This window comes from Vicia villosa, linkage group LG3, assembly GCF_029867415.1.
Source record: "Vicia villosa cultivar HV-30 ecotype Madison, WI linkage group LG3, Vvil1.0, whole genome shotgun sequence".
NCBI lineage: Eukaryota > Viridiplantae > Streptophyta > Magnoliopsida > Fabales > Fabaceae > Vicia > Vicia villosa.
The window spans coordinates 15,904,482-15,918,715 of NC_081182.1; the positions used below are offsets into that span (position 1 = coordinate 15,904,482).

General features: G+C 32.1%; 2 protein-coding genes and 1 non-coding gene across 3 annotated transcripts; all 3 read right to left on the reverse strand.

Annotated features, from left to right (window-relative positions):
• Window positions 1–657: 657 nt before the first annotated feature.
• LOC131660418 (26S proteasome regulatory subunit 10B homolog A-like) lies at window positions 658–4,144 on the reverse strand. Its single transcript, XM_058929661.1, has 10 exons — window positions 3,959–4,144; window positions 3,690–3,809; window positions 2,495–2,631; window positions 2,233–2,394; window positions 2,064–2,150; window positions 1,903–1,989; window positions 1,677–1,814; window positions 1,344–1,535; window positions 1,138–1,236; window positions 658–1,026 (listed from the first exon to the last, which is right to left on the reverse strand). Exons 1-10 carry the CDS (start codon window positions 4,065–4,067, stop codon window positions 952–954), a joined length of 1,206 nt encoding a protein of 401 aa, XP_058785644.1. The 5' UTR covers window positions 4,068–4,144; the 3' UTR covers window positions 658–951.
• A 3,765-nt stretch (window positions 4,145–7,909) lies between these two features.
• On the reverse strand, window positions 7,910–7,982 carry TRNAE-CUC (transfer RNA glutamic acid (anticodon CUC)). The gene has a single exon. It is a non-coding gene; the product is annotated as a tRNA-Glu (tRNA).
• Window positions 7,983–10,802: 2,820 nt separating this feature from the next.
• LOC131657626 (glutathione S-transferase T3-like) lies at window positions 10,803–11,745 on the reverse strand. Its single transcript, XM_058927001.1, has 2 exons — window positions 11,367–11,745; window positions 10,803–11,281 (listed from the first exon to the last, which is right to left on the reverse strand). Exons 1-2 carry the CDS (start codon window positions 11,743–11,745, stop codon window positions 10,803–10,805), a joined length of 858 nt encoding a protein of 285 aa, XP_058782984.1.
• Window positions 11,746–14,234: the final 2,489 nt, after the last annotated feature.

The window sequence follows — 14,234 nt, forward strand, 5'->3', positions numbered from 1 at the left end:
AGTCATTTTGAATAAGTAAAATTTCACATAAGCTCTTTTACCTCAATCTTGATTTAAATCAATAAGATAACTTATGTAATATATTAGTTCTTGCAAAATAACTGAATTATCTATATTACCTAACTTCCATTCTCTTCTTTTTGGTGTAATCATAAAACCATTCTCTTCAAACTCAAATTTAACAAAATCAATTTTATAAAATTCAATTTAATCAAATTCACGTTTGCTTGTTTACAATTCAAAATAGCAACTCAAAATCATGTTTGTTAAACACTCTTGATAGCTAATCCATATATACAATAGACTTCTCTTGCTTTCAAATATCCAAAGAAAGATACGATGTCATGTGAATATTTTGAAAGATGTAATTCTGTGAGGCGCATCACGTTCTAAAACCCTTGCTTTAGAACTCAAAATAAACATCTTTTTTTATAATTAAAACAAGATTCCAAATAAAAGTTCATTGACTATTAATTGCACTGCTAAAGAAATATTTCAACTTATGTGTTGGTGTAGTGGTCGAGCACCATATACCAAATACTGAAGAAAAAAAAAACATCAAATAACTAAACTCCAACAAATTTGAATACAAGTTCTTTATGTTGAAGGATAAACTTTCACATCAAAACAACTAAGACAAATAAATTGCACTCAAACTTCCAAGAAAAAAAAATTAAATAAAAATTTCATTTTGGTACTTCACATCCAAAAATGACTTCCCTTAATATATTGCTTAAGACCTACGAATGTGGTAGGCCAACCTTGAATACTGTAAGTATGTAACTTTAACCTATAGTTGAACTGCAAATCCAACAAAAACTATCCAGCTTACAAAGCAAAAATATGTCAATTGGTGGCTAGAAGAGACCAAACAATGAAAATGGAGTACTACTTGCTCCAAAAGTTCTTTGGATGGTGATAGATAAATAGATGTACCACAAAAAATGTGATTTATTCTTTCCCAAAATCCGCATTGTAATGGGCACTTGCTTCCAGTTTCTTTGCTTCAGTCAATTTGCGGACGGCCTGGAAGTTCAGAAAGATGTAAGGATGACAAGAATTTCAGATAGGCATCCTACTCCAAAAATTATATAACCTAAAGGATCTACTAAGTGTCATGAAATGGAAGCACTTTACCTTCATGAAATCTTCATGAATTACATAATCACGTTCGGCACGAATGGCAGCCATCCCAGCTTCAGTGCAAACATTACGAAGATCGGCACCATTGAACCCCTGAAGTCAATAGAAATACACAAAACCATAAGGAAAAGAATGTGAAATACATTTCAACAAGCATAAGTATCCTTAATCTTCTGCAGCAAGCTTTTTTTTTACTGTACCTCAGCAAGCTTAACAACTGCTTCATAGTCAATTTCACCATGCTTTGCAATTCCAGCAGCATGGATTTTTAGGACTTCCATCCTGGACTGCTCATTTGGTAATGGAATCTCAATTTTCCGATCAAGTCGACCAGGGCGAAGAAGGGCAGGGTCAAGAACATCAGGCCTATTTGTAGCCATAATAATTTTAACCTAGATACAACATCAAAGTTAAGCTGCTATTTTATGTAGAGATTATGGAAGCAACAAAGAAAAAGCCAATAAATGTAATCAACTTTCTAGTTAGTGTAGATCTCCAAAACGTTAAGAATAATCAACAGGATGGGAAATCACCTTTCCAAGCTGATCAAATCCATCTAGCTGGTTAAGAAGCTCCATGAGGGTTCTTTGAATTTCCCGATCAGCACTTGTTCCCTCACTGAAACGCCGTCCACCAATGGCATCAATCTCATCCATGAATATGATGCAAGGCTAAACAAAACGATAGAAACAGTAAAAATCAATTCTGAGTAGGTATTTAGAATGAAAACCAGTTTGACGGAATAAAAGTTCTTCCTACCTGATGATCACGAGCATATCCAAACATTTCCCTAATCAGTCTTGAACTTTCACCAATATACTTATCAATTATAGCACTGGATACAACCTGAAATGAAGTATAACTTTGATTAAAATGACATATCAAACACTTGCTGCAGAGCACAAAGAAGAACAAAAAACCTTCAAGAAGTTAGCTTCAATATTGCTGGCAATTGCTCTCGCCAATAATGTCTTCCCAGTTCCAGGAGGTCCATAGAGAAGAACACCCTGTGAGAAGTAAATTTAGTTACTTTTCCTTCAATAAATAGCTAGTCATAAGTCATACAAATGTTTTCAATATATCCATTACCTTCGGTGGTTTGATTCCAACCCTAAGAAAAAGCTCGGGATTCATTAGAGGCAATTCAATTGATTCCCTTAGTTCTCGAATCTGATCTGAAAGCCCTCCAACTGCAGAGTAGCTAACATTTCCAGGGTCTTCATGTAGCATATTATACACAACTGGGTCAACCTGTCAAATTGTGATTAAAACACAAACATGACATGACTGTAAAAGCAGCTATCATGAGCACAAAAAAAGTCCAAGATTAGATGATGGACGGGGTATATACTTCACGGGGAAGAATTCGCATAATGGTTAGAGTAGTCATATCCAGCACAACTCGAGTTCCTGAAGCCAGCTTCTCCTTGTCCACCTTACTACGACAGCCCACAACATACCTTGGTCCACTGCTCGCTTTAACAATCACTAAAAATATTCAAATAATATGCACGGCTTAGATGATCATATTTAACCAATCTACTAATTTGTGAGTAAGAGAAGGACAATCAAAATAGAGTTTACAAAAGGAAAACAACAATGCATAAATAAAAGTTATACATGTTTGAGCAGGTGAATATTGTGAAGGTAAAAAACTAAATATCATTTCCATCCTCAATTCTAAATACAAGAGTATCATAATGTTTTCCAAAATTTGTATGAAAATGGCAAAACATTCTCAAACCAAGCTAGCCCTTAGAATAAGTGTTGTCAATAGTGAGTTGCGAAGAATAGTGGTTTGTTCACATTCCGCTACACTACAATCCTATAGACCCGCTATAGCCAATGCGAAACAATAGCAAATTGGTAGATTCTACTATGCTATAGTCGATAGTTGACAACACAGCTTAGAATGCAAATCACTTTGCACTCGTTCGTGTGCTACAATCATAAATGTGTGAAGTTTGAAAATGGAATTCAAGTAGTAATTTACAACACATGGCATGAAGGTGAGTTGAAACTGATTTCCCATCTTCTAATAAGCCACAAGTAGTAAAAAATCAAAACCTACCTGTTCTACGCCGCTCACAAGGCTCAAGACGAAAAAACCCAGAGGCAAAGCAAAGGAAGCGAATGCGAACAGGTGTTCCCTCATTCTTGCTTGCCTAAGGCAGACAACTCCGCACCCTGAGGCATCACTCTTAGGTATCCAAATTCATTATCACTCTCACATCACTTTTCATTCTCTCTCACTAACATGAGCGTTGGAGTGCTAACCTTGCAGGTCAGCCCCCTCTCTGCCACACCAAAAACTTGTTCAGCCGTACCAAGATTTTCCTGCACCTTTCACCGAACAACTCTGGTTCCAGCACGGAACACTATCCACCCCAATCCCATTTCCACTAATTCAAACAATCATAACCTAAATTTAACCGAATCACCAAACACCCAATTCATAAAACATGCTAAACTTACTCAATCATACAAAAAAACATACATGTAATGTAGATTCATTATAGGTAAAATGCACGATAAATGAATCTTACTGCGTTGATCATCAAGAGGCCTAAGAACCTCGCCAACAATTTGACCAACACTCTGAAAAGACTTCAAATCATCCTCTGTTTTATTGAAATCCTTCTTCGCATTCCGCAATTTCTCTCTAACTGAACACAAGACAACATAAATTCAATGAAAAACAACAAAGAAATAGCAATTCGCACAGTAAAAAAATATTCGAAAAATCAATGAAATAAGAGAATGTGAATAATAGTAATAATAATTAAAGAGAAATAATTAGGGTTTTGGTGTTCACCTGATCGAATTCTGGAATCGAGTTCCTTGTGATTGAGAAGCTTTCTGCGATAATCTTTGACGGCATTGTTACGACGTCGTATGGCATCATCGGACTCGGTTGACGACATCGTTAGGTTAAAGACTGAAACTGAACTCAGATGTTGTGTTGTTAATATGAATGAAATATGATATATAAGGTGCTACTCTTTCTTGTTTGCCCAATAAATATATATATGGAATAAAACACATCTTTGGTTGCCGCCTAAGCAAGTAAAGTTGAAAAATATTTATTAAATATAACTTTAAAAGAATAGAGATTTTTTTTTGTTATTAGACTTTTATTATTTTGTATGATTTTAGTCATCAAATTTTGTTAGGCTCATCAGTCGCAATATTATTTACAGAATCATTATTAGCGTCCTTCTCAATCGTCTCAAACTCTTAATATTTTTATTGATCCTTATGAAAGAAATGCCATATTGTATTCACATATGAGGTCCTTTTGGTTGCTAATACTAAGAAATACCAAATTTGTTTATTTCCTAACCTTTTCTCTTTTTATTCATGTCTTAAGATTAATCATGCCAAGTCTTGTGCACTCTTCTACTATATCATTTCTTGAGCCTAATTTTAGCAACTCAATGCTCTATCAAGCATTCCCGTCAATATAACTCTGGACAAATATCTTGTATTTCATATACTCAGACGTATAGTCAAGAATAATTACTTCAATTTCATCATTGAAAATATGCAAATCTCTTGGTCTATTAGAAAAAAAAATTGAAAACCCCCAAAGATTGGTGTGTGCCTCTTATGTTCTTACACACATCCTTTATTACTAAATGCAAAACATGTGGCTCATCCAAAGTATTTGTGATGCTTGACTCAGTGAATAATAATTTCTTTTGGAAAGAGCACAACAATACTGCCAATTTATCATTAATTTAGTTAGCTAGCACAAGATTTGCCCCCTCCCCTCCTAAAAAAATAAATCATGGGTGGCTTGGGAGTTAGAATGACCAGGGATACCAACACTTCGCTTTTCGAAAAACTAGTATGGGACCTACTCCAAGAAAATATATATGTTTCTACTGCTTGAATTCTCTCACACTTTGGAGTTCCATAATCAATTCCAAGAATGGTCTCAAAATGGTTTTGTTTAGTGGGCTAGTTTCAAATATCCATCCTTCTGGTTCAACCAGTGGACCTCTCTTGATCCTCTTGTTGACATTGTTTCGATGTTCAAATACACAATATAACTCTTAATATAAAAAATGTTTGCTAAAATTTCTTTTGGATCACCAATGGACCACCCAGTTTTCCCTTGACCTGCTTTCATGTGTTCAACTATTGGACTACCCCGTTTTCCCTAGATGTTACTTTTGAAGTTAGCAATGTGGATTTTACCTTCAACGAGAACATTGAGGGTATTTTTATTTGGTCGTATCATGTTAATGGTAATTACATAGATAAAAGCAGATACATGTGGCTTCTTAAAGACATTGATAGAGTCGTCACCCAAAACATTGTTGATATATCCCTAAAGACCAATGATTTTATTATTGAACTTAAAACTTGTATCATGTTTCATTTTTTTAGTTAATTGGAAAAAAATTGCTCCCCAAAAAATCATGGATGGCATTGGAATCATAGCGGCCAGGGATGCCAACACTTATCTTTTAGAAAAACTAGTATGTTCCAAGCAAAAGGTATTCTTCTGGTGCCTAAATTCTCTTTCACGCTATCGTTGTAGACTTTCCCACTTGGAGTTCCATAATCAATACCAAGAATGTTTTCAATAGATTTTTGTTTGGAGTGCTAGTTCTAGAACTTCGTCATTCAAGTTGTGTCATTAGATCTCCCTTAAGGTTCTTTGTGTCATTGCCCTTTATGTTCATATTCATAATTTAACTCTTCCTATGAAAAGATGTTTGCTCAAATAATTTTCCCCACCTATGCATCAATTAAATATATGGAGATTCAAATTGATAAGTTGGCTCAATAGCTCTCGCAACCATCTCAAGTAAGCACCACAATTATAAATCCAATAAAGCATAACATTGTAAATGTTATTACTACAAGATGCCATGAAGCTATCAGAGAACAACCTCTCAAAGAAACAATAAATGCGAGTGAAACATATCCCGACTTCACATGTGTGGAGATGGAAATTCGAGAGCTTGTTGAAAAAGAGAAAAATGTTGAAGAAGAACCAACCAAAAAGTTGTCGAGGTCAGAGATAAGACATCTTTATCATCATAGATTTCTTGAACAAAAATATGACAAGAGTTTGGAAATATTTTGTGGAGGTGTTCAAAAACTTCCAAAACATTTGATATCCTAAAGTACTAGAGCAAATGCTCATAAATGGATGAATTTTCAATAATTCAAGTGTTGTACCCTATTACTGCGGGGTGGTAATCGGTTACAGGGTCGAAAAAACATTTTTGATACTTGATAAGCTGTTCTGGAGCTAATGTAACCGGTTACCGTAAAAGTGGTAACCTGTTACACCTGAGGTGTTTTGTTTTTATTTTTGGTTATGCTTCAGTGGTAACTGGTTACCACCCAAAATTTTGGGTTTTTAGGCAATTTTAGGGATGTTCAAAACTAAATCGGTCCAATATAAAACCATAAAATTGAACCGAACCAAACTGAAACCGTAAAAAATCGCTTATGGTTCAGATGTGTTTGGGTCATTTTTAACAAAACCGCGCGGTTCGGTTTGGTTTGCGGTTTGTAATTTACAAACTGAACCAAACCGCATTACGTTACAACCAACATTCACTTAACCCACATCCAACCCAAACTCAAACCTGTTATACTTTAACCTTACGATTACAAATGATTTTCCATTTCGCACACTCAAGGTTTCAGTTTAAGTCTTCTCAAATCTCGCCTAGCGATATCACGCCTTCTTCTCATCTTCTTTTCCATGTACATATCACCTCTTCTTCTCTAGTCTCTCATCTCTTAAGTTCTTTCTTTTTCATTTTATAATTTTTATTCTATTGTTCTCTCTCTTCCAACTACGTTTTTAATGCTCCTTTTATTCTCTAATCTCTCCTATCTTTTGTTCTTTCTTTTTCATCTTCTCTAATCTTTCACTTCTTTTTTTTTTTCTATTTCATTATAATGTTTTGATATTGTTTTATGCTACTATTTTATGTTTTTATTTCACTTTTATCTAATTTTATTTATGTATATTAAATGAAAAGTTGTTGTCTAAATATGACGATTTTTGTTATTATTCGATAAAGTATAAATGACTAAATACAAAGTTATGTTGTCATCTATATGTGTATGTATGGCTCAATAATTTTTTTTTAAATCGAACCAACCCAAACTGCATTAGCTTTATTTGATTTGATTCGATTTTATTTCTAAAAGTCAACCGAACCGTACACTTTTTCTCTTGCGGTTCGGATATTTTTCACGTCAAAATCGCTCAAATCGCATCGCAAACACCTCTAAGCAATTTTATGACTTATTTTGGGTTGTAATTTGTTTTATATGAATATCCTCATTTAATGTAATATTTTGGCTAATAGTTATATTAGTTTATTAATGCAATTTAGATGCTCTCTATCCTCCTCCTCTCTCTCATACACATTTCTCTTCATCTATCACTATCTTCTTCTCCACAAGCACCAAAAACCTCCATTGATTTACAAAGTGTAACTGTATGTTATAAGAATAATTGCTAAATTTATGAAAGACATCACTTCTAAAAAGATATCAATAGATAATAAAACAATTCTTCTCCACAAACACCAAAACCCTCTGAAAGAAAATAAACAATTATATTGTTTTTGAAAAAGGTCACTTACAATTTTTTTTAAAAATAAAAATAAAATAAAATAATAATCAAATTTTTTGGGAAGAAAGGAAAGAAGAGGATGTATTAATTTCGGTACCATTTATATAAAACATTAAACAAGCAGAGTTGCATATAGAGAATTTTAAAAATTTCCGTTGCCGGGACTTGAACCCGGGTCTCTCGGGTGAGAGCCGAGTATCCTGACCAACTAGACTACAACGGATTGATGGTGAAGATGTTAATTTTTGAAGTTATAATTAATAGCATTGCAGCATGGTTTTGGTAGTTTACACATGCAGAATGCAGATTGGCAAAGATGTTGATATATTGATACAGCAAGTCTACTAAGCTGCAATGGATTCAAAGACCAAAACCAAAACATTATTTGTCTTTTTGGTTAATTGAATCTCATTGGTTTGATTGTTTATGTGTAGGCAATATATTTGGAACTTGAGGGAAGGATTCTCACACCCTTAGTTTTTGGAGAGGCACTCACAGAAAATATGGTTCACATACTTTTTAGAGTTCAAATTGTCACATTATTTTTAAACAATTTCAATTATTTTTCTTCAATGGTAATTATAAATAAGCAACATATATTTGACCCCATCAATTTATATTATTTTATTTACACAATATTTTAAGTCTATTAAATTAATTAATTCAATATATATATATATATATATATATATTAAATTTAAAAATACATAAATGACGAGAAATAAAATAGATAATAATAAAATACATAATGATGAGAAATAAAATACATAATGACAAGAAATAAAATACATAATAATGGAAAATACATAAATTAATTTTCATTGTTCTCATGCCCAAACCATTTCCAAATATGTTCCACCAAGTCCGCTTGAAGTTGACGATGATTTTGTTTTTGATGAATATGTGATCTTCGTTGCATGTATGCTCATAAAAAGTGTGGATGAGAACCGTTAGATACTTCAGCGGATGAAATACCAATATCGACATGATCATAATCAAAATACCATCATATGTGTCACGTTCGTCTTCAACAATCATGTTATGCATAATGATGCATGCATACATGATATGTTTCATTGTATTCATGTGCCAAGACCGTGACGGACCACGTACAATTACAAATCGATATTGAAGCACTCCAAAAGCTCGTTAAACATCATTTTTAACTGATTTTTTGCCGGTTGACAAATAATTTTCTCTTTTCTCCTTTTGACATTGGGATTATTTTAACAAATGTAGCCTACCCAGGATAAATACCATCGAAAATGTGAGAATTGGATCAAACTCTAGTGTGTCGAAGGGTAGGTTCTGGTTCGACAAAGATTGTGTCAAAGACCTACATATTGTAGTCGAAGTGTGTTCTAGTATGTGGGTGTTGGAATGTTAGGGTTGTTAGTATTTTGAATTGGGCCTGTTTGTTATGTCTAATTGTTTAAGTTAACTTGTACCCTAAGTTGGCTTGTAATGGGTATTTGTGAAAAAGCCTGTTAGTTTAGTATGTTAGGTTATATTATAAATAGCATACTAGTCTCTCATCATTGCATACGTAAAATCCTAATTTAAGATGAAAGGGTTATTTGTTATTCTTGTAGCTTGTAATCTTGTTTAAAGAGAAAGGAAAGAATAGTAGTTATAACCAATCCTTGTTGTTCTTCGTGTTTATCATCTTTTCTACCCTTGTGTGTTTCTTGATCACAAAGAAACAGTTTATCCTTTGTTTATCAAGGCATCCTTTTAATAATAGACAAGACAGTACCACATATTATATGGAGTTTTATTCACCGTGTATTGTACTATGGGTGCTTCCCCTCCTAAATGTTAAAAAACACATTGGACGTTTTTATAACATTGATGTTGTTGTTTGAACATGGAGTACCAAAAAAAAGCATGTCAAATCCACAAGTCATATGACGCAACTACCTCAAGCATGATCGTTGGTTTCCATGATCTCCGCGACAAAATTGACCTTTCCACGCAACTAGACAGTTTTCCATTGCTAATGCATACAATCAATAGAACCCAATAGACTTGGAAAGCGACATGCTTCTCCTATTCTTTGGAGAGGTTCAATGTCTTTATTGTTAGGCATTCTCGTATATTAGGGCCCAAAAATTGTATAGACTCCTGTTACAAACCTTTCTAGACATTCCATTGCAATGCTTTCTCCAATTCAAACATACTCATCCACGCTATCTGCAGGTACCTCATATGCCAACAGACGAAAAGCAGTTGTGCACTTCTGCAATGGTGAAAGACCTACTTTATGAGTTGCGTCAACCCTTGTCTGAAAGTACTCATCACGATTTCCCAAAACTTCTACAATCCGCAGAAACACATGCCTTCGCATTCTAAAGCATCGTCGAAATTGATCCTTTATGTATATAGGATTTGTAGAGAAATACTCGTTGTATAATAAATTGTTCCCTTCCTCACGAATTCAATTCTTAGCTTTCTTTTTTCACCGCTTCTTGTGCTGTTTTTAGATTGTTGCATTTTTTGTATCAATTGAATTACTTCTTCAGTAGGGTTGTCCTTAAAAAATTCCTCTATCATTTGGTTCCATATTGTATCTAAGTCGGTGTTTGGATTCATTATGTGGATGATATATTCCCTATGTCCCACAATGAGTGAGCGAGCCCACCATTTCACACATATTAAGAAAAATGTATAAATGTAAGAGAGAGAATAATGTTCTTATTATAGTACCCTTATCATTTATTGGGAATGATGAAATTTTTATTAATTAGAGGGTAGAATTGAAAAAAGTGTATTGGAAATTGAAATGGGTTATTTATTTTAGGATATAATTTTATTCCAAATGGGTCACTCATTATGGGACGGATATAAAAGATGAAAGAAAATGAGAGAATCAAAGATGAAAGAAAATGAGAGAATGAGAGGATAGAAAATGATCTTTTAAGTTATTTATATATAAGCTACAAAGTTTATAACGACTAGTTTTTATAACAGCTAGTTAATAACGACTAGTTTTTAACAACTAGTTTAATTCAATTAAATAAAATTACAATTTTTGATTATTCATTCATAACTTCACCTTAATATGATTACAATAAAATTCATGATCTTGAAGTTGTGTCTCATTCATAGTAGATGTATCCTTGAAAAGGATTTCATACCATCTGGTCTCATTCTCATCCTCCCTTGATTTTGCTTTTGCTTTCATTGCTTTTGCCTTTAACTCCCTAGCACTAGCTTCTTTCACCCTTGCAATAGCATCACTTTCCCTTGCCTTAGCCATCCTTATCATGATAGCATTTCTTTCAGTTACAACATTTTCCATGGCACTTAAATCAACATTAAAAGATGTTGCATTTGATTTTCCTTTGCTATTCTTTTTTGCTTCCTGTTGTTCCATTGGACGGGTTATAGGTGATGCTTGATCATAGTCTGAACAATCGATGGGCGTCCATAGGTTAGAGGATGATGAATACTCCCCACAATTATTAACCTTTGTTCTTTTTGAAGAGTTTTCAATTGAACCTCCCTTCCATTTTGGTTCATCTTTCAATAACCGCCAAGCATGCTCATTGAAAAAAAAAATGTTCATCTTGTACATAAATCTTATGTGCCTCAGCCAAAATATCACCTTCACAAGCTCCACTTTTTCTTTTATTAAAAATAGATGTGTAGCAGCCTAAAAACTTTTGAACACGACCATTGAATCGGTGCCATCGAGCTTTTAGTTGACCATTTTCCCTCTTTAAGAGTTGGTCATGGTAGGTGTTGTAGGTTTCTCTAACCCTTAACCAAAAACCACTGGCTTTTTGGTCAACTCCTACAATTGGATCCTTTGACATGTTGAGCCATGGTTGAATTAGAAGTGTGTCTTCTTCCTTTGAAAATGGTGTGCGAGATTTTTTCTTAATAAAATTTTGCCCTTCATCAAGCTTAATATTTTCCAAACCATTTTGAGTGGAGAATTGTGACACATTGTTGAAGGACTCCACACTGCCACTAGAGACCATTGGAGGCATATACCACATATTTTAATTTGTTGGTGGTGGTGGATACATAACATGATGGATATTTTTCAGAAATGTTATTCGAAGGTTGTTGTTGTTGATTTTGCAAAAGACTCATATAAAACCGGCAGCTATATTGAGAGGGATGCATTGAATACACAAAAATAAAATTGTAGTATGAATTTTTTTACGGATTATATTATGAAGTTTATATATGATAAAAGAGTAGTTAGTTGAATAAAAGTAATTGTTAGACCAAAGTGGTTGTTCTTCAGTTTATTACAATTAATCTACTTAATATAAATCCAAGGTTGTCATGATGGCAACCTTGAAGAGAACTCTAACCCTAATACTTATGTGGCATGATTTTAACAACTCTTAACACAACTCTAACCTATGTGGCATGATTTTAGAATTTTCAATTTTTATAAACCAATTTTTTCTAACAATATTATTAAAGCCATTGCTTTAACCACTATTTTTTTTAACAATATTGATCTTTCTAACAATATTTTTTTATTAAATCATCTTTCTAACAATAACATCAAATAGTAAAATATTAATAAATAATCATTACTTTATTACTGATCCTTCAATAATTATAAAATATACACTTATAAAAATAAAATTTTGAAATTTTACTATTTCTTTATATATTATCATAATCATAATTCACCTACACTTCTTCAATTAAATAAATAAATAAATATAATAATAATAATAATAATAATAATAATAATAATAATTACCAGTAGTAATAATAATAATAATAAATAATTTAATCAATTAACTAATTCTATATAAATACTTTTTTATGTATTTTCACATAGTTATAACCTCCTCCCAAATATATTCTTCTAATAAATTAAATACTTTAAATAAATACTAATAAATTTTTATAACTCCACCTCTTCAAATAATATTCGTAACCTCTCCTACTAATTAAATAATACTAATTAGCAATAAATAAGATTTAGTGAAAGGTTGATAAAAATTAGCAATAAATAAGACTCTATGAATTCTCACGCATATAATTCATACCATTAAAAGGTTTTTATATTTAATTTTTGACATTAAATGATGGTTATGAATTTCAAAGGTATATATTATACCTTTTGCGGGCAAGAGGATTGATAATTAACAGCATGTTGTTTCAATTTAGTTTTTCTATACTAGAATTAGAATTAGAAGAATAATCTGGTATGGAAATTTTGATATTTTCTTTTAATTCTCCTTTTTTTTTAACTCTATTCAGTGACTACGAATATTTAATTTTGTTTATTTTTATATATTATATATATTTATATATAATTTTTAAAATTTATTTTAATTTCCCCTTTTTTAAATCTATACATTGATTTAAAATATTTAATTTAATTTATATAAATTGTATATGTTTTTTTCCTATTCTAGATCAGAAGAATAAATGGTACACCCTCCGGTCACTATTATAAGCAAAAAAAAATGATCTAATTCTTGGTCACTATTATAAGCAAAAATTAATTATTACTAAATCATTTAATGCTGTAATTCCTAAGATACCCCTATATTTCATTTTCCAATACTTCATTAAATTTAATAAAGAGGATATTATAGTAAATTTAATCAATGTTTTCTCCAAAATCTAAAAAGTTAACTACACTTAATTGAATTTCTTAATAATCGTGAAAACCATTTTTTTTTGCTTATAAATGTGACCGGAGGGTGTATGTAATTTCCCCTGGTACTTAGATGTGGGGCGAAAACGATTCAATGGATGGATGATGATGGCGCATGGTATTGTCATGGAATGAGAAACACCAGATCCGAGAGCCCTCTCAAGCAAATGCGTGCGTTTTTACTTTTCAAACTGGTCAATGATAGCGTGCCAGCGCATCGTCTCCTACCTTGGGAATATATATACACTTTAAAATTCTCTTTTCTCTTTATACACTCCATACATTTATTTAATATATTTATTTTTGTTTATATATTTATATTTTTATGTTAGTTCAGAAGAATAAATTTTTATTTATATATATATATATATATATATATATATATATATATATATATATATATATATATATATATATATATATATATATATATATATATTGAGGAGGGATCAAATTACACCCGAAGAGTTACACTCGTTCAATAACTACATCTCGAATTAATATTTTTTAAATTCAACCGTTGGATTGAAACATAATATCATATAGATCATACCTATAAAGTTTGAGCTTAATCTATAATGATTTACTATGTCATTGAATTACATCAAAATTAACGTTATATGAAAGCTCATTTTAACGTTAATATTTGGATATCTTGATGATATAGTAAATCATTATAGATTAAGCTCAAACTTTATAGGTATGATCTATATGATATTATGTTTCAATCCAACGGTTGAATTTAAAAAATATTAATTCGAGATGTAGCTATTGAACGAGTGTAACTCGTAGTGTAACTCTTCGGGTGTAATTTGATCCCTCCTCTATATAATT

Bases quoted from the DNA above. Each gene is read 5' to 3' on its own strand.
- LOC131660418 (XM_058929661.1), bottom strand. From the start codon at position 4,067: ATGTCGTCAACCGAGTCCGATGATGCCATACGACGTCGTAACAATGCC. The intron at 2,632-3,689 runs GTAAGATTCATT...GAATATTTTTAG, and splicing joins GCCTCTTGATGATCAACGCA to TGATTGTTAAAGCGAGCAGT. The intron at 2,395-2,494 runs GTATATACCCCG...ACAATTTGACAG, and splicing joins TGCGAATTCTTCCCCGTGAA to GTTGACCCAGTTGTGTATAA.
- LOC131657626 (XM_058927001.1), bottom strand. From the start codon at position 11,745: ATGGTCTCTAGTGGCAGTGTGGAGTCCTTCAACAATGTGTCACAATTC. The intron at 11,282-11,366 runs GTGATATTTTGG...GGTTATTGAAAG, and splicing joins AAAAAGTGGAGCTTGTGAAG to ATGAACCAAAATGGAAGGGA.